This window comes from Solanum dulcamara, chromosome 1 (assembly GCF_947179165.1).
Source record: "Solanum dulcamara chromosome 1, daSolDulc1.2, whole genome shotgun sequence".
NCBI classification, from domain to species: domain Eukaryota; kingdom Viridiplantae; phylum Streptophyta; class Magnoliopsida; order Solanales; family Solanaceae; genus Solanum; species Solanum dulcamara.
Window position 1 is genome coordinate 87,354,583 of NC_077237.1, and position 21,928 is coordinate 87,376,510.

At 33.5% G+C, this 21,928-nt stretch overlaps 3 protein-coding genes across 4 annotated transcripts; all 3 read right to left on the reverse strand.

Moving 5' to 3' along the window:
* Positions 1-58: 58 nt before the first annotated feature.
* LOC129883078 (heat stress transcription factor A-5) lies at positions 59-4,959 on the reverse strand. The gene is made up of 2 exons (XM_055957646.1): positions 4,609-4,959; positions 59-1,369 (listed from the first exon to the last, which is right to left on the reverse strand). The coding sequence occupies exons 1-2, from the start codon at positions 4,840-4,842 to the stop codon at positions 167-169; spliced, it is 1,437 nt and encodes a 478-aa protein (XP_055813621.1). The 5' UTR covers positions 4,843-4,959; the 3' UTR covers positions 59-166.
* A 2,444-nt stretch (positions 4,960-7,403) lies between these two features.
* LOC129883086 (uncharacterized) lies at positions 7,404-13,450 on the reverse strand. 2 transcript variants are annotated; one of them, XM_055957657.1, is made up of 10 exons: positions 13,212-13,450; positions 12,825-12,887; positions 12,369-12,435; positions 11,940-12,040; positions 11,298-11,342; positions 10,910-11,215; positions 10,715-10,817; positions 9,822-9,900; positions 8,455-8,537; positions 7,404-7,610 (listed from the first exon to the last, which is right to left on the reverse strand). In XM_055957657.1, exons 1-9 carry the CDS (start codon positions 13,377-13,379, stop codon positions 8,501-8,503), a joined length of 969 nt encoding a protein of 322 aa, XP_055813632.1. In that variant the 5' UTR covers positions 13,380-13,450; the 3' UTR covers positions 7,404-7,610; positions 8,455-8,500. The 2 variants fall into 2 exon arrangements, with proteins under 2 accessions (XP_055813632.1, XP_055813641.1); XM_055957666.1 differs by having other exon boundaries at positions 7,405-7,610; positions 8,475-8,537.
* Positions 13,451-15,006: 1,556 nt separating this feature from the next.
* Positions 15,007-20,546, reverse strand: LOC129883098 (apyrase). Its single transcript, XM_055957679.1, has 10 exons — positions 20,514-20,546; positions 19,718-19,987; positions 18,889-19,017; positions 18,390-18,446; positions 18,200-18,292; positions 17,550-17,752; positions 17,038-17,129; positions 16,395-16,609; positions 15,492-15,681; positions 15,007-15,238 (listed from the first exon to the last, which is right to left on the reverse strand). Exons 2-10 carry the CDS (start codon positions 19,961-19,963, stop codon positions 15,099-15,101), a joined length of 1,365 nt encoding a protein of 454 aa, XP_055813654.1. The 5' UTR covers positions 19,964-19,987; positions 20,514-20,546; the 3' UTR covers positions 15,007-15,098.
* Positions 20,547-21,928: the final 1,382 nt, after the last annotated feature.

Below are 21,928 nucleotides of genomic sequence, written 5' to 3' on the forward strand. Positions count from 1 at the left end.
TTTAATTGTATACAAAGAAAGTTATATAATGATCCCAAAACAACAAAACAGAAAAAGATAGGCTTTAACAGGGATTGATAGTTACAAACCATTACACAGTATAGGACTCAACATTCCAAAAACCTAAATAAATGTTTCAAGTGTCTTCAATGACAACTTCATATACTCAAAGGGTAAGGTGTTCCACTTTTCTTGTGTTACTAGCTACTCCTTGATTTGATTTTCTCTCGTATTGCTCGTCGTAGGAGTTCCCTTTGTAACTAGAGCTAGCCTCTTCGTTATCCGAGCAGCCTGGTCTTTCTGTGAGGAACTGTTCCCAAAAGACATCGTTCACACGAACCGGAGTAGTTGTAGGCCCTTGCTTGTTGGCAGTTGCATCATGTGAAGGTGGCAAAGGTTTGTCATTAGTAGGAGGGATTTTTTCATTGGCATCAGAATGTGATTTAGAATGTTTACCTATCTCTTGACCTATTTGGGACATCCTCAATGAATATTGATTTTTATCGACTTGTGAAAGACATGAAGCCAAAGAAAGATTCAGCTGGCAGGAAATGTGACCTTCAACTTCCTCGTTAGATGTCAGGCTTTGTGGCAAGGAATGCGGTCTTGAGCTTTCGACATTGCTCGAAGCACGAGGCAAAGATGAATCCATCTTCAACGTAAAAGACGTCCCTGTATCTGATAGTTCTATTGCTTCAGGGGTGTAAATTACTCCCCCGGTTCGAAGTTGCACTTCTCTGGACCATCCTTCAGACATTCTCCTATGTGGGCTTCCGCCATCTTCATTGGAACTTTGGGTGCTGCATGAGAGCACATTGATATCTGAAACAGCAGGTGACAATTCAAGCCTGAGCTTATTTGAGAAATCTTGATGGCAAAGGTTCCCAAACTCAACTCTAGAACTGCTATGGTTGTCCACCGACATACTTTCTTGAACTGGTTGAGGGCTGTCGATTTGAGGCAATCGCCTCTTCTTACTAAATGCAGAAATATCCATGGACTCGAGTTTCTGAGCAAGACGCTCAACAAAGTCAGGATTTTGAACTGCCTTCTCAACAAATGTCAGTAAACTCTCCTGCCTTTGCTCTATACTGCCAAGCCGCCCAGTTAATTCTTCTAGCTGGAGTTTTGCAGCAGATTGTTGCTGTCTGAACCTTGAGACATTAGCCTCGAGCCCAGACTTCTCACGTGTAAGTTTATCAATCTCTTCCTCAAATGCAGCTCTTTCTGGATCAACTGTGGAACCTGGAGGGTGACTATGACTGTGAATGGGTTTTCTACGATGAATGTTCTTAAGTAGATGCTTCTGGTCCTTCAAAAATTCCTCATTGGCAAATTCCCATCTTTCTGGATCAATCTTCCGGAAGCCCTGTCAATCAGATAAATTTATGATGCCAATAATCCTAGATTAATTATGCCAAACGGTCCAAATAGTAGTGAAAATGGGTAGTGAGGATTCATATAGCCAACCCCAACTAATTCGGGATTGAGGTATAGATAATGTTGTTTTCAACAATTAATAGTGTATCTCTATTTAACGAACTCGGATCACCAATCTAGTTCAGCAAGCAGCAGAAAGCAGAAGATAAAACAACCTTTCCTACTGGGCAAATAATTTACCTTAACCTCTTAAACAACAATTTATATTTGCGTTTCATTTATTGCAATATAAACACCATTAGTAAGGGGTACAAACCATGCTGAGTTTGGCCAGTCAACTCAGAATAAATATGACAACTGGAAACTTCAATAAAAATACCCTTAGCCATTAGGGAAGTGAGGCTTAAAATTTACAGATCGCAAGGAATAAAAAACAAACATATGCAGCAACGGCTACACTTAGACACAGGACTTACTTAGCATTATATAAATCTGACAAGTATTGCACATTAACTTAAGCGAATTAATGGAGTTCCATCAGATATCATGAAAATTCTAACTATACTCTAAAAACAGAAGTGAATGTCTGCTTCAAATGTTTGACTAAAATTGTTTTGTATATTTCGATATTTCTTTGATCAGTTGTACGTATTTCAATATTTATCATGCCACTCAGGAAGATGTGTTTGGTTTGGGGGGGAAGGTGTATAAATCATCTGTTAATGCCTGGTATGAAGTCACGTATTAAATCGTCCGTCAGTGACTGGTATGATGTGACATGCAGAGATTTCATCCTTGTCATGTGCAGAGAATGGTGCCAACATCTTCTCGTACAAACTACAAACTATAGGGGCGACCAGGACACAGCTTTTCCATGACCAAAGGCTGGTTTCCAAGAGAATAATGCTTTTGTGGAAGAAGCACAGCTTTTAGCTGACATGTCGAGAAAAACGTTGAATCGATGGAAGGACATCTAAAAAGGAAAATATAGATCTTATGCAGCCCTACTTTAAGGATGCCTTTTCTAAGAACTTCGCTAAGGATTTCTAGATGGCTTCTTCCTAACTTTCTGACTGTGTTATTATTTACATGCTACAGCAAACAACTGTTGGATCATATCAAAAGCATTTTCTTTGCCATGTCCATGATGCTTTAGCCCTCTAAAGTCTAATCCATTCTTTAATCTTTCTAATTAACAGTCTCACGGCTCCCAATGCATCTTCTCAGACATAAAACAGATCAGAATCAGCTATACTTGATATCTTTTGCTACCCAATAGACACTCGTACTACATGGTTATATTATGCCCTGGACAATGTAAAATAGATAATGAAAATCGTGCAAAAGAATCATCCCAGTCTCTTGTAGGTCTGTTAGGGAATAAACTAATCTAAAACCAGCATTCACACCCAAAGAAATTGACAAAGGCCATCAGATCCACCCAACTACAAGCGTGCATCATATGAGAAGTTATGGTACTCGTGCTTTACTTTATCTGGACTTCAATTACCTTAATATACTCATGTTAAATGAAAGACAGCAGTGACAAGTGCACTGGCCTTTTGACATATATTTCTGTTTATTGACATGTCATTGATAAGGTTAAACACAAAGAAACACTAAACGTGGTGCCACAAGTACATTCTGCTAGGGAAACAATTTTAGAAATGGCTAAGTTTCTCAAAACCATATACACCATAGAGAGATCTAGTTATGTTAACCACTTAACCTTATATCGAAGGTTAAAGAATCCTTCTAATACCTTCTTCTTCTTTTTCATGCATGAGCAAATTCGTTAGTAGCAAGCAGGACTGGAGGCAACCAACAGGAAAGCATCCCATACATACCAAGTGTAAAGCACACAAAGGAAGTCCATACACCCAGGAAAATCCCAACGAGAAAAGATAAATAACCATCACCATCCCTGTTTACCCAAAAGAGCACGATTTATTATCATTACGTCAATCTAAGTGCTTTAAGATGACCAAATCTAATCAAAGCAAAGTGCTCCATCACATATACATACCACCAGGTCCAGATGCAATCCTTATCTATCTGAATACTCCCACCTCCACCCTATCATAACTAACCCACCAAAAACAAAAGAAGAAGAAAAAAAAGTCAGAACTTACACTCCATTTTGTTGTCTTCAAACAAAAATTCATCATAACAGTACTCTCATGTTAAACAGCCCATCTCACACACTCTAATGAAAACAAAAAGGATCCTGATAATTAGATATCTATCTAATAGATTCACAAAAAAACCTTGCACCCTCGAAATTGTCCCACTTTGATTAACTACCCACAGGCAAGAACATCCGAAACAACAACTATGTCTCAATCCCAAACTAGTTGACCTATATGAGACCTCAAAATCCATTCTACTTCATCTGCACCTGTTTCTTTCAAGTACTCAAATAAGTTCAAGGGAAATCAATCAACAAACATCGACTTATCACATAGAAAATTGAAGTAAGAATTCCATGATAGATGCTACAATTCACCTATTATTCATCCGCAATTCAATAAACCACTATAAGCATATAAATGTCCAAATACAACAAATCTGCCCTGAACTTAAAGCACATATTGTAGCTCAAACATCACATCACAAAAAAAACTATTCAAAAATTTTCAGCTAAATCATTTCAACGGAATGATGACAAACTCAATGATTCAATTTCAAGTAAACCCATCTCGATAGACAGAAAATCAATTCAAAGATACAATTTTTAAGCTGAACCCATTTCAAACACAGAAAATCAATTCAATGATCCAATTCTTCCGCTAAATCCCTCATTCAAGGATTCAGCTGAATCCATTGAAACAGAACGAAAATCAATTCAAAGATCCACTTCTTAAGCTGAACCCGTTTCGAAATATAGAAAATCAATTCAAAGATTCAATTCTTAAGCTGAAACCATTTCGATAGACAGAAAATCAATTCAAATATACAATTTTTAAGGTAAACCCATTTCGAATAATAGAAAATCAATTCAATGATCCAATTCTTCCACTAAATCCTTCAATTCAAAGATTCAACTGACCCCATTGAAACAGAAAGAAAATCAATTCAAAGATTCAAATTCTTAAGCTGAACCCGTTTCGAAAGAGAAAAAATCAATTCAAAGATTCAAATTCTTAAGCTAACCCATTTCGAAACATAGAAAATCAATTCAATTTTTCAGCAGAACCCATTTGGAGAGAAGTCAAAGTGAATACATACGTAAGTGTTGAGCTGCCGAATGAAACTGGAGAAATTGTTGTGTTTGAAATAGGTAGGAAGAAGAATTCGAGCGAATTCTTGAGGATTCCACACGACAAAACTGTGACCAGTCGGAGTCCATGATACGATGTCATCAGTTTGAGAATCATCCACCATCTCATATGTTTTCGACAAGAACGGCGCCGGACCTCCACCGCCGCCACTGGACGCCGCCGCCGCCGAAAGCACATCCATTTTATTAAACACGCCAGCGAGGGACGACCAATGAACTTTTGAAGGCGAAAGGCTTTAGCCGTCCGAACTTGACTTCAAAGTTTTGCAGTCCCTTTTGAGTCTACACTACCTGGGTTCCGGGTTTGGGTTAGGGTTAGGGTTCGGGTTCAGGTGCAGGTTTCGGGTCAGAACAGTTCGTTCGGTTCCGGGTCAGAACAATTTGATCAGGTTTTGAGTTACTGTGGTTCCGGGTCAGAACAGTTTGATCGGGTTTCAAGTTACTATAGTTCATTTTAGTATCGGGTCAATATGGTTCATTTGGGTTTCGGGTTAGTATGGTTTGTTCGGATATCGGATCAGTATGATTCATTCGAGTTTGGGGTTAGTGCAATTTATTCGTTTAGATTTCGGGTTAGTATGATTCGTTTGGGTATCGATTCAGTACGGGTCGTTTGAATTTCAGATCAGTACGATTTGTTTGGGTTTGTGCCAAAACAGTTTGTTCGAGATTTGAATTTCAAGTTAATACGGTTTGTTCGAATTTCAGGTCAATAAGGTTTGCTCGATTTTTGGATAAGGACTGTATGTCTGGTTATAAGGTTAGCACAATTTGTATAATATATATTCTAGAGAAGGTTGGAATGGCCCCTATGGCGGATAAGATGAGGAAAGTGAGGCTGAGATGATTTGGACATGTGCAAAGGAAGTACGTTGACGCCCCAGTGAGGAGGTGTGATAGGCTGGTTGTAGGGGGAAATCGAAGGGGTAGAGATAGGCCGAAGAAGTATTGGGGAAAGGTGATTTGATAAGATCTGGCGCAGCTCCATATTACCGACGACATGACCCTATATCTGTATTCAGAATTAAGACCAAAAGCTGACAATTTTTAAGAATAATTGTTAAAAAATATTCAATTCATGTTTGCAAAAACAAGAAAACCCCTTTATAGCTTCTTCAATTTCTCGATAAAGAGCAATATGCCCGATAGCGAAGCTAAGCCGTATAAAGGTCATGTCACTTGGAATTTCGAAAAGTGAATCCTCTCTTTCAGATCCTGAACTATTGGTTCTAAGCCATCTTTGACGATTAATCAACAAAATCTAAATCCAATTTCAAAAATTTTAAAGTAGTAAATGCGCAATATGTGACTCACCTGACGATCTTAGTCTACATAGTATCTCGTTAGACAATCACTATCACGCTCATGGAAATGCAGGGGCCCACAGTCAGTCGTCGTGGTCGACGGGGAAGCCCAGCTGATCCATTGTTTATGTGGCAGTACAATACCAGTCATACCTCTGTTCTTTTTTCTCTTAGCCTTTGTTTGGTAACTTGAACTGAGATTTCAAGTTACACTCATCCCTATTCCCTCATACTTGGAGTGGAATTCCCAGCAAATCCTTGACTCCTCAAATACAATGAAAACAAAAATAATTATGCATCATTCGCATACCGGGTGCAGCTTCGAATAGGTTGTGGGTCCAACTAAAGATTTTGATTCTAGTGGGGACAACTATGATCATGGTAGCTGCGGTGAAGTAGGCATGGATATCAACGTCTATCCAACCCTATATTATTCTCAAGACTTTATTGGACTTGAAACAACAGCCTTTGCGTTCGGGTATGTCGTGGAATTTTTTTGAAAGACAAGAATCAAGAGCCCAAAGCCAACATGTTCGTACTGCAGTATCCACAACTCCTTTACGGGCTCCAACGAAGGTGAAAGAAATTCAGTCTCTCTTTTTTTTCGGGGGGGGGGGGGGGAGCAGAGCTATTCGAGGAAGTAGCTCTCGACATGAGGGATATACTCTTTCTGATAGGAATGATTACCTTCTAGAGAAAACCCGCCCGAAAATAAAGATTCAATTTTCAAAAATTTCAAAGGAGAATTGAATCAGACGTAAACCAAGGTCGGAGAGCTCTTAGGTAGTAATTGAGAGCTAAAGAGGAACTCCACTTTGCCCTAACCTAATCGTTTGGAATTCGCCTCTCTAAGAGAAAAACTTTTTCTTCTCGACAGGGAAGCCCCATAACATTCTCTTTCAAAGAGATGACTATTCAAACCGATGACCAAATTTTATAAATTTCTAATGTAGATTTTACATTTGCCTTTCTTATTAATCGTTATGTTGTCTTCATTGTTTCTTCTTCTTCTTTTTACTTCGGTTTGAGGCACTTGAGCCGATGGTCTTTCGGAAACAACATCTCTACCTCTTTGTAGTGATAAGGTCTTCGTACTCCCTACCCTCTCCAGACCCCACTTAATGGGATTTCATCGGATATATTGTTGTATACTTTCAGGTTATACAATTCACCTAATAGTATACATAAAAGGTACTCGTTTTATCTTAATTTAAGTGTCTTAATTTTTTTATTTTGATTTGTCCCAAAATAGTGTCTCTTTCTAAATTTAGTGGGTGTTTGCATCGAATGGTTCTGTTTGGGTTACTCTCAAACACTCTGAGTGAGTTTGCCCCTTTATGATTGATTATCAATAGAGCTGTAGATTGAAATATGAGAATACTATTACAATCCATAGATACTCACTCATATACACAAAAACTAATTAAAGTAGCTAAACATTTTTAGAATGAGACCATATTAAAGGTGAAATGGACTAGTTTATAATTAACAACAACAATATATATAACAACATTAATAATAGTGATGTTTATCATTTTATGACCAACCATTGCGACCATTATCGTTATGTCCATTATGACCTGAATCATTATCTGAATGGCTATTATCCCTCGGATCATCAGTTTTTATCGAATTTCTTGATCTCACTGAGAATTAAAACAAAAAAATATATATCATACATCAGAAACATTCTCTTAGTTATATGATTTGTAGTCATTCTTGTGGGTGCTACAGGGAAGAGCAATCCAATAAAAACTATAAAGAAAATGAAGAAGGTGATTGTAGCTTTCTACAACATTTTTCTCAAGCACTTAAACATAATAATATAGTTTTTGTTTAATGAGATTGATTAGTGTCAATTTATTTATAGAAAATAAAAATGGGTTCAATTGCACAGGCCTTTTAAATTAATTTTGAAGTTTTGTCATAAAGTCAAGTCTTCTCCTAAATTCCACACTTATTTCATAAGGTTCAAAATTATACAGCAAAAGGTCATGTCAAATCTTAAATTGACTCCGTTTTTTGTTTTTCTCAAATTTTCAGACCCCATGGTGAGAAAAATATAGTGATATTATATATGAACCTATAGAGGTTGTTAAAACATTTCATACTAAAAAATAATTTTTATTTTAAAATTCTGAACGGGAGATAATTAATCTTCTTTTTTTGTCCAAGTTGCTTTTATTTTTGTCTAACTCACTTCCTTAACGGTGAAGACTTTGATTTAATTAGTTGTGTGTGAACTCCTTGCGGCAATTCGTCAGCGAATGTAAGGACATGCTTGCTTAGGTACACGTCACATCGGTGCCTAGATGAGGTCACGATAGTGAGAATTCATATAACTGATACAAACTATTTGGGTTTGAGACACAACGAGATGTTTTGTATTGCTGCTTGTGTTAACAATTGTATGCCATATTAGAACAATAGAAGTTGGAGACGTTAAAATTGGGGGGAAACCTCGGTGTAATTCCATAAGTGAAATCTTACCATTGAATGCGAAATCTTACCTTAAGCAAAGTAAGGCCATCCAAATCTACAGGCTCCACATTGAACTCCACATTTGATGAAACCTACTCGAACAACAAATAACAATAATGTCTCAATCCCAAACAAGTCGGGATCAACTTTATGAATCTTCACTTCTTCATTTAAATTCATTTCATATCGTGATCATACTAAATAAAACAAAAGTGATAGAAAATATATATATATATATGTTACACTGAATAGATTTGTGTATATCTTACCCTCTTTAGAACCTGCACGTGTGAAATTACACTGAATATATTATCATTATTCAAAAGAAATTTCATTGTACAATTCATAACTAACAAATTAACAAAATTATGTAATCCAATAGAAAAGAGAGTTTCGTTCTGGTATCGAGGGTATCGGATCTCGGGTTCTAGGGTCAATACAATTTGTATAATATATACTTTCGGGTTATACAATTGACCTAATTGTATACATAGAAGGTACTCATTTTGTCTCAATTTAGGTATCTTAATTTTTATTTTATTTTTTAATTTGTTCCAAAATATCATTTTTTTTTTCTACATTTAGTGGGTGTTTGAATTGACTTATTTTAAGTGATTGGTGACTTGAAGCTCTTTTTTAATTTTAAAAGTGTTTGAGTGACACTTGGCATAGCCTAATTCCTTTAAATGTTAGAGGAAGAGCAATCCAGTCAAAAATATAAAGAAAATGAACAAGGTGAGTGTAACTTTGTACAACATTTTTCTCAACCACTTAAAAATAATAATATGGTTTTTGTTTAATGAGATTGACTAGTGTCAATTTATTTATAGAAAAAAAAAAGATGGGTTCAATTGCACAGGCCTTTTAAATTAATTTTGAAGTTTTGTCATAAACTCAAAGTCTTCTCCTAAATTCCACACTTATTTTCATAATTTTCAAAATAATATAGCAAAAGGTTATGTCAAATCTTAAATTCAACTCTATTTTTTTTCAAGTTTTCGGACTCTATTTACTCTCTCCGTCCAACAATACTTGTCTATTATTGACTTTGCATAATATGACTCTTACACTCATAATCCCACAAGTGAGGTATGCGGAAGGTAGTGTGACACATACTTTACCCCTATGTTGTGAAGGTAGATAAGGTTGTTTCTGATAGACTTCGACTCACACAATCAGTAACAAAAAGAAATACAGTAGTGAAGAACCCACTAGAAAAAGAAGAAAACTGCAAGCAATGCTTAAAATTTAGTTTATGGTTGAAACAGCACAATTTGTTCATCTATTCTAAAAGTAACAATTCTCAGTTCTTTTTTCATATCTTGATTCCCCATTTTACAGAGATGAAACTACCAGAAATTAGAACTACACTTCACCTGAAGTGAAGCTTCCAGACTTCTCGAACATTCGAGGAGCCATCTGTAACCTCGGAAACGAGAGAAGCTGCTAGAACACCTGATGAAGAAAACAAGAAACTAATGAGTATTCTCATAGAAATTCTCAAAACATCCACTGGAAATAATGAAAAGGGTTAAAAGCAACGACGACTGAAAAAGGAACAATGATCAGTTAGGACAGTTCATGAGAAGCAATGCAGACGAGCAAGCTAGCAGCGATATGAAGCTATTGTATTGATCTCACAACCCGGACTGGACATTAGCTGCGTGTAGCAACTGTAGTCCTCATGATAATCCAAGAGCGCTAGTTGCTCATGTGACTCTAGTAAGCATAGGATGCAGCAGAGTGTTGAGCTCTTTCTATTAGGAAACTAGGCGTTTGATGGATCATATACTTCACATGCTCACATATACATATGATAAAATATGTCTAATTCATTAACCCTAAAAAGCAGTCACCAGAGTGAGATAAGACATGAGAAGCATTGTTAGTCGAGGCACTTGGGGGCAGGGAGGGAGTAGAAACAAGCCTCTCCTCCACCTCCACCTCATGGCATGACCAATAAAGCATAAATGCATGATGATCCTCAAACAATAACATAACCAGTGTAATCCCGCAAATGGGGTCTCGAGAGGAGAGGACATACGCAGACCTTACCCTACCTTTGGGGGTAGCGAGGTTGTTTCCGATAGACCCTTGGCTAAAAAAAGAAGAGCATAATGATCCTCGAAAACAAAAATAGAGACTGATAACCAGTTCATAATTCAACATCTTTAAAGGACAACTATCCAGTTCACAATGGAAAATGCAGCAGGAAGTAAATCAATTTCGCTTTCTAAGAATAAGAGTAAAAGTAAACAGAGTAGCGCACCGTCTTTCACCACAATCGAAATAAATCGCCTTGATCCACCACCTACACCAAAATAATGCTTCTTTGCAGCTAGATATACAATTCCATGAGGACTACGTAAGCACTGCACAAAAAGAAAAAGGAAGAAAAGAGAAGCTCTCAGACGTGAGGAACTGCACCGGTTAAACCAAAATCAGAATATCAACGAAAACAAACCTTTTTAATAAGTTTGTACAAACTAGGTAGAGTAGAAACTGAGTAAACTGTCTCTGCCATGAGAATTATATCATAACCAGCAGCCTGGTCAACTGTTTGGCCGTTTTTTGTGCAATCATCATCAGCAGGTACATGAGGAAGAATCAGATGAGCTTCATTCCAATCACTTGCAAAGAAGCGAACTTCGGTGCTACTATTGTCATCTGTGTCCGGCAAGTTCTGTTTAATATTGGCATTGACATTTGGAATTGTAAGGCATTGCAGCACCTCAGCATTGAAGTCCTGAAAGTGTACAGCACGCGCACCCTAGTACAACGAAAGAAAAATTCTTAATCAAAAGGATGAGGATGAGGCAATTAATCAAAAATCAATTAAGGTATTAATGTACCTTAAGGCATGCAAAAATCCCAGGAAGACCATGACCACAACCTAGCTGAAAACAAATGAAAGAGAGTCAACAAGATAAATAACGGAAGGTAATTACAAGAGTAAAGTATTGAGTCAAGATTAGTTGGCAAATCTAAAAGCATTAGGGTGTTGATCTCTTGAGATAATCGCAACTGAAAGATAAAAATGATAATGAAAGTAACCATTACGAACTCTTATTTGAATGAGGGGAATGAAATATGTTATATTGACACTTTATAGGAAATCAACATTTCCACTGGCAATCGCAACCATGCATAAGCTCTTTAGAACTTCCTCCCCCGTCTGCTCCACAACTCACCTATGGTCTAAAGGGGAACAAGAGGAGGGGGGGGGGGGGGGGTTGGAGGAGGGGGGGCGTGGAGAAGGAATTTGAACAAAACAGGAGAAAAAAACAAACATACTTAGGAGAACTTTAGTCTGCTTAATGAACAATAGACCCTTTTACTGCCTATAATAATCAATCGGACATCATTTTGACTAAAACTGCAATGAGGAGGTAAATGAAAAACCATAGCTAAGAGTGGATTTAATAAGTTAGGATTAGCAGTCCCTAGGCATAGCATACAAGATCAAAGATTTCACCTCCACATTAGGAGCCCACCTCTAAAACTCTTTTTCCAGACAATGATAATTGGCCGCTTTGCATCTCTGAGCTTAGAGTCTTCACTAAATCTAATGAACCTTCCCACAATTTCAGCCCCCCTGCAAAATGAGAATAATACAAATGAGAATATCAGTCATCTAGGTGCACTTCACGTCCTAATTAGTGATCACTAAAAGCTACCATATCTGTAAATAGAATGGGCTTACGACTCTTTACTCAAGACTTATGCCCTGCCATGAAATTCCCCTAGCAAAACACTACTTTAATTGGCAGTAAATATTGATGTCATTACATCTAATTCCAGATCTGATAAATTTAAAACATTCCTATATAAACGACATTCAACTTAATAAAGTTCACATTTGAGGTATCAGTAGTTGTTATGAGCATGAAGGAGACAAAATGGAGAACTAAATTGTTACGTACCTTCATATTTTCCGGGGATTAAATCTGAATTAGACAACCCAAATACTTCCTTTGTACTGACCCTTCCCTAAGAAAGAATTAAACACTAGTTAAGGCAACGAAAGATAACTGAAGCTAAATCATTCCTTTCTTCCGTTAAAAATGGTTTTTCGTGGAAAATGTTTTACCTTAGGAAATCATAAAGTGTTTGTTTGATTATAAAAGAAGGTAACAATTGGTACTTGTAAAAGACATGGTACAGGATATAAGTACAGCATTATTATGATGAAATCTTTTAGCAGCTTCGCAAATATGTCTAAAAAGTTGATCGAAACAAGCTGATTGAAGTAAAACTCTCAATCTTCGAAAAGAAAAAATGACTTAACTTATCAAAAAAATGTTTTTTTTTAAGAGAAACACTTCCACAATTGAAAGTAACCAAACATTGAAAAATGATTTCATCAAGGAAAATCTTACCTTAAGCAAAGTAAGGCCATCCAAATCTACAGGCTCCACATTGAACTCCACATTTGATGAAACCTACTCCAACAACAAATAACAACAAAGTCTCAGTCCCAAACAAGTCGGGGTCGGCTATATGAATCTCCACTTCTTCATTTAAACTCATTTCATATTAACATGAGAAAAATTGCAACTTATACACTATTACTTCATTTAATCCAATTTAGCTTCCAATATTAGTTAAATTAACTCTTGATAAGGTCTGTGTACATTTTGCACTCTTTTGAACCTGCACGTGTGGAATTACAGCGAATATATTATCATTGTACAAAAGAAGTTTCATTGTACAATTCATAATTAACTAATTAATAAAATTATGTAATCCAATAGAAAAGAGAGTACCTGCGAGGGAAGTACTTCAACAGAAGGAGGAGGAGGTGGAAGAGGCGTTTCTGGGCCATCAAGAAACCCAGACCCGAATCCGAACCCGAACCCAGGCCCAGTTTGGGATTTTTCATCAAATAGATGAAATGGGTCGGGTCGTCCAGTAGCTGATGCATTCGCCTCCATAGCCAAAAAGCTTCAATTTCGAGCTTTTCAGTGTTGAAGACGGCAACTGATGGGAAGCAGCAGCTATTTTTCTAAATGGGCCAAGACATATATATGGGCTTACTTATTGGGCTTTTGTTTTGTTGACGGACTTACTATTTGAACTTTCATTGAACTTATTACAATCGAAGTTAGATACTCGGTTTTGAGACTACCATTTAACATTTTTTTTAGATGATTATTAAGTACTGTTTCATAATATATAATATTGTATCGTAATTTATTATTTTAATAAATATAATGTCAGGATAGATTGTATCGATTTTTATCGTTACATAATATCACACATCAATGATTTGAGGATAAACCTACCAGAAAAGTAAGGTACAAGGTAGAACTATTATAAAAAGGTAAGATCATGGGTAAAATAAAATTATTAATTAATTAATAAAGACTAATGAGAAAAAAAATAAGATAATGAAGCGATCACACCACACCAAATCGATCGTTACACAAAATGAGACTTTTCATTGTTATCTAATGATGGATTTAACGATACGATACGATAAAATTTGAACAATATTTGTATTTAAACAAACAATACAATAGTGCATGTAACTAGCTTACAAACAAGTTGTAAGTCATATTCGTAATGGTAAAATTTTGCAAATCTACCTACTTCGAAACAATTTTAATTTTTTTTTAAAGTTTCATATGGTTGAAGTTCATTTATATTTACCTACTTTCAAGCATATGTGATTGAAGATTTTTGTCTGAACTTCAATCATATATGGCGGAATTCAATCAATTTTGTCTTAAATTCAACCATTTGGCCTAAAATTCACACATTTTATTTGAGGTTTATGAATTTTTATCTATTATTCAGTCATCTGTAAAAAAAAATAATTAAAAGTTTGACTTCACACCCAGTGACGGATTCAAGAATTTTTCACTAAAAAGTTCGAAAACTAAAAATATAGTGCTTAAAATTTAAACTTGGAACATCAAGATGAATTTTGAACATCATCAACCACTAAGCCAACCTCTAATCTTATATTTAAAAGGTTCAAAAATCTATATATATATTTTATAATAAAATACCTTATTAAGTTACGTGGCTATATTATATATTAAGTTACGTGGCATAACATTCTATGTTAATCTATATATATTTGAAAATTTCAAATTTGCTTATAAATCATATTCATAGAATGCGTTTTATGCACATCTGTGGAATTTCATTCTAGTTTCATTTAGAAATCAAGTTCTGACAATGAGATATTTTTTAAAATCTTTTTTTCATTTTAATGGAAAGTATTTTTTGAGAAAATTTATTTTAAATGTTTTTTATCTTACCCAAGATGCACTTCTAGAAGGTGAAATGTCTATCTTAGTCAGTCTAGTCTAGCTAGATAATAAAAAAAATTACAAAAGTGTTTTTCCTTTGTTATTTCAAAAATATTATATAGTTATGTACGGAAATATATTTTTGATTTCATTTTCAGAAATAATCAGGAGTGGAACAAATAAGGTTCAATTGAACAATATGAGATTGCCAAAACTTTGAATTCGTGATATTGTGATTTAAATTGTGACAGCTCAACTATCTGATGTTTTATTTCATGAGAGACAAATTATGCACAATTAAGATGTAATGCCCATTAATTGAAGACAAGATTAAGAAAAAACAACAAAGCAAAGGGCATGACATTATTGTTACAATTGATTGACATAACAACATTAAGATGATGCAACTATAATCTTGTTTGAAGTTGAAGAAACTAAATCAATAGCACATCCCAATGGCCATGCTGCTCCAACTAGGTAATTTTTGTATTGCACATCATGTATCACTGTTATTTCTTTGTGTGGACTTAGTCCTGTCCAAAAAAGAGGGGGATGGGGTGGGGGGTTAAGTATATGTATAGAAAGGATCGAAAGGGCGCAATTTAGCTAATTGAAGACTTAATATACTTAGTCAGATATCATATGAACTAAAATCAAAATTTATCAATAACCGAGTGATCAAAAATACTATTGCTTGATCAGTATATATAAGTTAAATTCAATTCAAAAGAATTATAAATTTAATTTTTTTTAAGTTTGTCAAAGAGGTGGAAAATATATGCTTACCAAATCCATCCACAAGCAAAGTGTACTCATATATCAAGTCAATGCATAAGTATGGGATATTTCTATCTTGGGTTTTTGGGAATACAGATTTTATATCTGCTACATTTGTGTGGCAAGCAACTTTAGCTGCATTTAAGTATTGAATTGGCTTTGCTAGAGCAGATGGAAATTTTGTATCAACAATGCCAACCTACAATGCAAAATTGAATATCAAAACTTAGCTTATAATTAAATAAATTGTAGACAAAAAATAATTAATGATATATTCCAAAGTAATAGTGAACATATTTAAGTTGTTAATTACTACTATGTGATTTTATCTAATTAATTAATTAGACGCAAACAATTTTGTTGAAGGAGATATAAATTTGTGTATGGACAAGAGTGTTTATTTTTTTTTCTTGAAGTTCAATCTCTTCCGAAATGAACATCCAAATTGACAAGAGAAAGAATGATTGTCATAAAGTGTTGCAATTAAGCTCCCAAGACAGCGCAAACCTCAATTTTACTTGTCATTATTGAGTTTGAAATCATGAACAGATTGTCAATGATAAGCTAGAGGAAAGTTAGACGATAACCTCTACTGATTTGTTTAGAATTGACCGTCCAATCGTATATGAAAGCTCACCCTAACTACTATTGCGACCCCACTCAAATCTAGACAAAAAGCACCCTCCACCAACTTCCTTATCAACAAATTTGATTAATTATTACCAATAATTTTCTTCTTTTTCTTTTCAACATTTTTAATAAGTTATTGGGAAAAGACTGCCAAACTAATTTCTAAGACATTGATATTCTTACCGTCTAACTTTTGGAAAGTATATATCCTTTAAACTAATGGAGGAACACGTTCTTTTTTTCCAGAATTTAGATACCATTTACGATAGAAATTAATATTACCTGAGCACCAATATCATAAAAAAATGATGAAGCATGAATAGTCTTTTGTCCATCTCCACCACCACCATTCCACACCCCATTGAATGTGCAATTCTTGTTGTAGCATTTTGCTTTGATATTAAGTGCCTGTCTAGTTAACCACCTGCATCTCTTCCAACTACTACCTGTTTTTGGTGCTTGTACTTTGTAGTCTACTCCTCCATATGAGTAATACCCTAGAAAATAATAATCTTGGAAATGTTAAACGTTTTTTTTTTTGGATTATCTGATTAAAAATAGTTGATAAGCAGCTAGTGCTGAATAATGAAAAAAACACCTTCATATGGTAAAAATGATTTTTGAAATAAGCAGCTACGTATTTAGACAGAAGTAATGAAATAGATATTAAACAATTAATTTATTTGGTAAAAAAAGTACTGATGAGCATTTATATTCCTGTTAAATTGACTAGAATGTCTTTAATTAAAACTATTTTAAAAATATATAAATATAAAGTATTTTTACGACCAATGACATAAATAGAATAGAGAAAAGAGTAACGATTTAGGGAGAGTTTATAGATCGAGGAAATTATAAAAAAAATATTAGGAATAAAATTTTAAAAAAGAAAATCAAGTTGATCAAACTAAAAATGGTTATATACCATCATATCCTTCCAAAGCACAAGGGTTACTTTCATTTCTTGAAGCCTTGAAAATCTCAGCTCTACCAGCTAGTTGCCCATAGTTCAAATAACTGCATATATACATTAATTAAAAACACATAATCAATATCTTATAATTATTTTTAAAAATGCACAAAAATCTTAATTGACACCATTCATGCAAGTCTTACTCCTAACATTTGGTAAATTAAATACAATCAATTGAAATTGCTGTGTCTCACTCACACCAAAGTAGCACTTTCCTTTCCAATGGATGTTATAGACGATTATTTTTACATGCTAAGTGAATTTTTTAACGTCAATAAAAAGTTTGATTCAAAATAATCATCGCTATGACTCCGTCTCTATAAAGCAAGTATTGTACGCATATACAAAGTTTGATTCAAAGTTACTTGGCTTTTATGTCAAACTTGTAATTATTATTGTGGCTCCACTCCTTCAAAGCGAGTAGCGGATATCGGGTGGAAAAAATATAAGAGGAGAAAACAAACCTATGTACATAAAGGTTATAATCTTTTGACATAAAATGTTTTTGATGAACATAAGGTTCTCCATCCTCATTTTTAGGAGCCTTTTCAAATTGTTCCTTTGATATAGCATATGCCATTTGGACTGAACCACCACCAAGATCAATTGTTGCTGTTGTACTTTTATAATTATTGCCCAAATTTTCCAATAAATAATTCATTGCAACCTATTAATAAACACCAAAAACAATAAGTTAGAAAAAAACAAGGACTTACTTGCTATAGCTGATTGAAATAAAAAGATTTGCCAATCAATTGAGATCTCTCTCTTACCCCACACTAAGATTATTTTGTGTTTACTTTTAAAGAACAATTTATTTATTAAAGAAAAAAATTGAAATGAGAGTTACATGTTATTATTATATAATATTATGAGGCCTTTGGGTATACAAAAGGACTCACATTAAGAAGTAAAAAATCTTTATACAAATAACCTTTCTGATTCATTATTTACTTTTCGTGATAGATATACATAGATTATACATTAATTACACATAATATATATAAATTATATAATAATTCGTCAAATATTTTTAATTTAAGCATTTAGATAGTCGACTATCTAGATTAATTCTTCACAAAAAAAAGTAATTATTTAATTTGTGGTAACTTACCCACATATAAGAGCCTTCTTGAGTACCATCAAGAATAGTAACCCATTGATCTTTGCTATAGAAAGTGCTTTGGTTTTTCACTAAATCTCTCACCTTTCAAAATTGAAAAATGAAAAAAAAAAGTTTTTAGTTAATAAAGTTGTAGAAGGAGGATTAATTTTTTCTTCAAGTCAATAATATATATATATACCGCTTGTAGAATTTTTTGAGCTGCATCCCCTTTTAACATCCTCAAACCTGCTGTTGCCTGTATAATTTAAATAATTTACACAAGAAAAAAATATATTAAAAGAGTAATCAAAAGTATCATTTATCATAAACAATTCTAAATGATAAAACAACAATACTAAAATATTAAGCAAATTTCATTATTCTATGTTATATACTTCTATTATATGATAATACAATTGTATTTTATGTTAATATAGTTTAACTTATATATGCATTGAGAGTGTAAAAAAAAAATTATACTATCAATATAATTTCACTTATTGTCACGAGTTGCTTGATCTTTCTCCTGGTTATTTAATTAGTTTCACTTGTTATGAACAGTTATATGTAGATAGTTATTTTTGTAGAATTTTTTCTAATTATCCCTTTTTATGATAACTATTTAATGTATGACTTTCTTGCGCGTAAAAATTTGTTAAATTTTGAATGACTTAATAGTGTAAAAGATGTATACTGACCCCAAGTTCCAAGGGTGTTTCAGACTGTAATTCTTGAGGAACAACTCTTTCAGCTCCATCTAATAGTGGCTCTAGTGAATTGGCTGCAGCCATTGGATCTTTTGCATATGAACTTAAACCTGGTTCTGTCTGTAAAATTAAGATAAAATTAATTAAATTAATTATTACATAAGATTTAAGAGAGGGAGGGGGTTTAAAATTTTAGAAAAAGATAATTTACTAGATTTTAAATATATAATATAATTGTGCATATTCAATGAATTCTGATCAAAATTATTAGGCTTTGGTTGAGCCGGTAGTTAGATCTCTAGCTCTCAATATTATGGTCTAGGGGTTTCATTCCAACCTGCTTAGATTAAAAATTATATTAATTATACAGGTTAAATTATTTTTCATATAGATATATAATAGTAGATATTGAATTTCTTTTATCTCCTTTGTGTGTGTACTTTTCATATTTTAAACCCAATAGTTGACTGTGCCACTAAATTCAAGTCCATTAGTTAATTACCACTATTTCTCGATTTAACTTATATGCGCGGACAATATAAAATACTTTAGCAATGTTACATGATCTTACCTAACCATTGCTAACGTACTCTTCGTATTAAGTGGAACTAACTTCATGATAAATAAGAAATAAACAACTACAACAAGTTATATAAATTTTACTGATAGTATAAAAATTATTTACACATACGATATATATAACTTAAATCGAAAAATTTATATTCTAACTCGTTCAAAACTAACAAACGAGAATTTTACGCCACGATAAAATGTAATATAGTAAAATAATAATAATAATAATACATACATACATACATACCGCCATGAAAAACTCAATATTGTTGCCAATAGGAAGAAGTCCCAATTTTTCATCAAAACGAAAAACATGAACTCTACTTCCAGTACTTCCAGCATCAAATATTACTGCAGAATGTTCTGATTCATGGCTTAGTAAATGTCTTCTCAATGGAATTTGAGCATTCACATTATTGGAGAAAATACTATGGGGCAAAACCAAAAATATTGTCAACATTGTGAAAACAAAATGACTATTTTGGCTCAACATTTTGCCCCTATTTGAAGAGATCTTCTGCATGCATGAAGCAAAATACACAAGTTATAATAAAGAGAGGAATCTGTAAAAGTATATGAAGAATAATGTTCGATAGACTATTTTCAGAGATATTTTGATTGAATCGGTGGGAAAAGAATATATAGTAATGTTCTCATATGGAAAAATTTAAAAGTTTTTCATTATTTCAGTGAGAATATGTTTTCCATCATGCATTTTTCACAGTGAACTGGTTCTGTGGGAAATTATGAGTGAGAAAATCATGATCTATAACACAAATTTCTCACTGATTTATAATAGAAAAAACCTTTGTTTCTAGTATTTACCCGTTAACTATCAGAAAATCATTAATTTTGGGCGTCCAATCAAAATTTTGCTCGTAGGTAGAGGTTTTAACTGAAAACGTTATCGACGAGCTAATTTCTCCATTGGAAACCGGTGGAACATAGCAAATACTTTATAAAAATAGTCAAAATACGCACAAACTCATCCAAACAGCATAATCATAAGAAATATCTTAGAGAGAAAGAGAGATATATATAACCTTTCTATGGTTACGGGGGTGAAGGTGATGAAGCAAATGGTAACATCAAGTGCTCTTATATAGCCTCATTAATTCATATATTATAAATTATAAAACCCAAAAAAGGGTTACTCATGGAAACACGTGATAATACTATTATATAATTAAATCTAATAATTTGATGTACTAATTATGAATATTATATTATTTTTATAATATTATTGATTTGTCATTCCAATAAAAATATCAAAGCTTTCACATATAAGTATTATGTCGGGAAAAGACGATTTAAAATTAATTTCAATTTTATAGAGAAAAAATCAATTTTAAAAAAAAAGAAGAGTCGCCACTTAATTTTTTAAAGAAATTAAGAAAACTTAATTTAAAAGACTCTAACAGATCTAAGTCTTAAAAATTCAGAGAAAAAAGTACGGGATTCTTATTTCCACTTTGAGAAGGTGTTAAGCATTCAAAGTGGCCGCTAACGCGCGGTTATCCGATGATTTGACTAACTTTTGAAAATATTAATTAGAAGGAAACGAAGACTTAAATTAGAAAAAATGATCAAACTTAAACATTGAAAATAATATACATGTATATATAAAAAAGTAAAAGTTTACCAAGTGACTAAATAAAAGTAGAAAATCATTTAAAGCGTAAATTAACATGAATTGGTATATCTTTAGAGGAATCTAATTAAAGTTAAAATAAATTAAAATTAATATCTAAGCAAGCATAAATAAAATAAGTAAATAAATTATTACAATCCGAATTAATATAAATGAAAAATAAATAACACATGAAAATATGGTCCGACACTTAGTTTCTGTATACCTAGACTAAACCGTTGGGATATCTGCGTTTTGGGTCTTAAGCAATTCCACTATATATTGCAGTTATATACACTGTATATCAGACTTTATATACACTGTATACAACATTATTTCTATATATCAAAATGTATACACACTGTATACCACCTGTTTGTTCCCTATATCTGCTATATACCACTGTATATCAGACTGTATACATACTATATATCAGTGTATACAACATTGTTTTCTTGCATATCATACTATGTTCTTATTGCATATCAGTGTATATGACACTGTTCCACCTTTATTCGGTGTAAATAGCCCAATATCAATATTCAAATCATGAATATTGCCTTTCTTTCCATGTATCAACTTTCAAGTCATTTAAGCAAGATGATAGGAAACTCAAAACTCAATGATATGCAAGTATGCAGTCCAAAGATGGACTCGAATTGATATCACATGCACCAAAATAAAATTACATAAGCATTTATTCATTTTAAGCTAAACCAAGGAATATATCATGATATTTTAAGTTATCAAATTGATGGTCATCCTGGAGTGACTAACAACATGCAAATATGTAGACAAAAGAAAGGAAAGAAGAAATATATTCAAGTA

Bases quoted from the DNA above. Each gene is read 5' to 3' on its own strand.
- LOC129883078 (XM_055957646.1), bottom strand. From the start codon at position 4,842: ATGGATGTGCTTTCGGCGGCGGCGGCGTCCAGTGGCGGCGGTGGAGGT. The intron at 1,370-4,608 runs GTATGTATTCAC...TCTGATTGACAG, and splicing joins TTCGGCAGCTCAACACTTAC to GGCTTCCGGAAGATTGATCC.
- LOC129883086 (XM_055957657.1), bottom strand. From the start codon at position 13,379: ATGGAGGCGAATGCATCAGCTACTGGACGACCCGACCCATTTCATCTA. The intron at 11,216-11,297 runs GTACATTAATAC...TCGTTGTACTAG, and splicing joins GGATTTTTGCATGCCTTAAG to GGTGCGCGTGCTGTACACTT. The intron at 8,538-9,821 runs GTGAAGTGTAGT...TTGTTCGAGTAG, and splicing joins GTCTGGAAGCTTCACTTCAG to GTTTCATCAAATGTGGAGTT.
- LOC129883098 (XM_055957679.1), bottom strand. From the start codon at position 19,963: ATGTTGAGCCAAAATAGTCATTTTGTTTTCACAATGTTGACAATATTT. The intron at 17,753-18,199 runs GTAAGTTACCAC...GTTTATTAATAG, and splicing joins AAGAAGGCTCTTATATGTGG to GTTGCAATGAATTATTTATT. The intron at 15,239-15,491 runs GTAAGCATATAT...TTTTTTGGACAG, and splicing joins TTTGCTTGTGGATGGATTTG to GACTAAGTCCACACAAAGAA.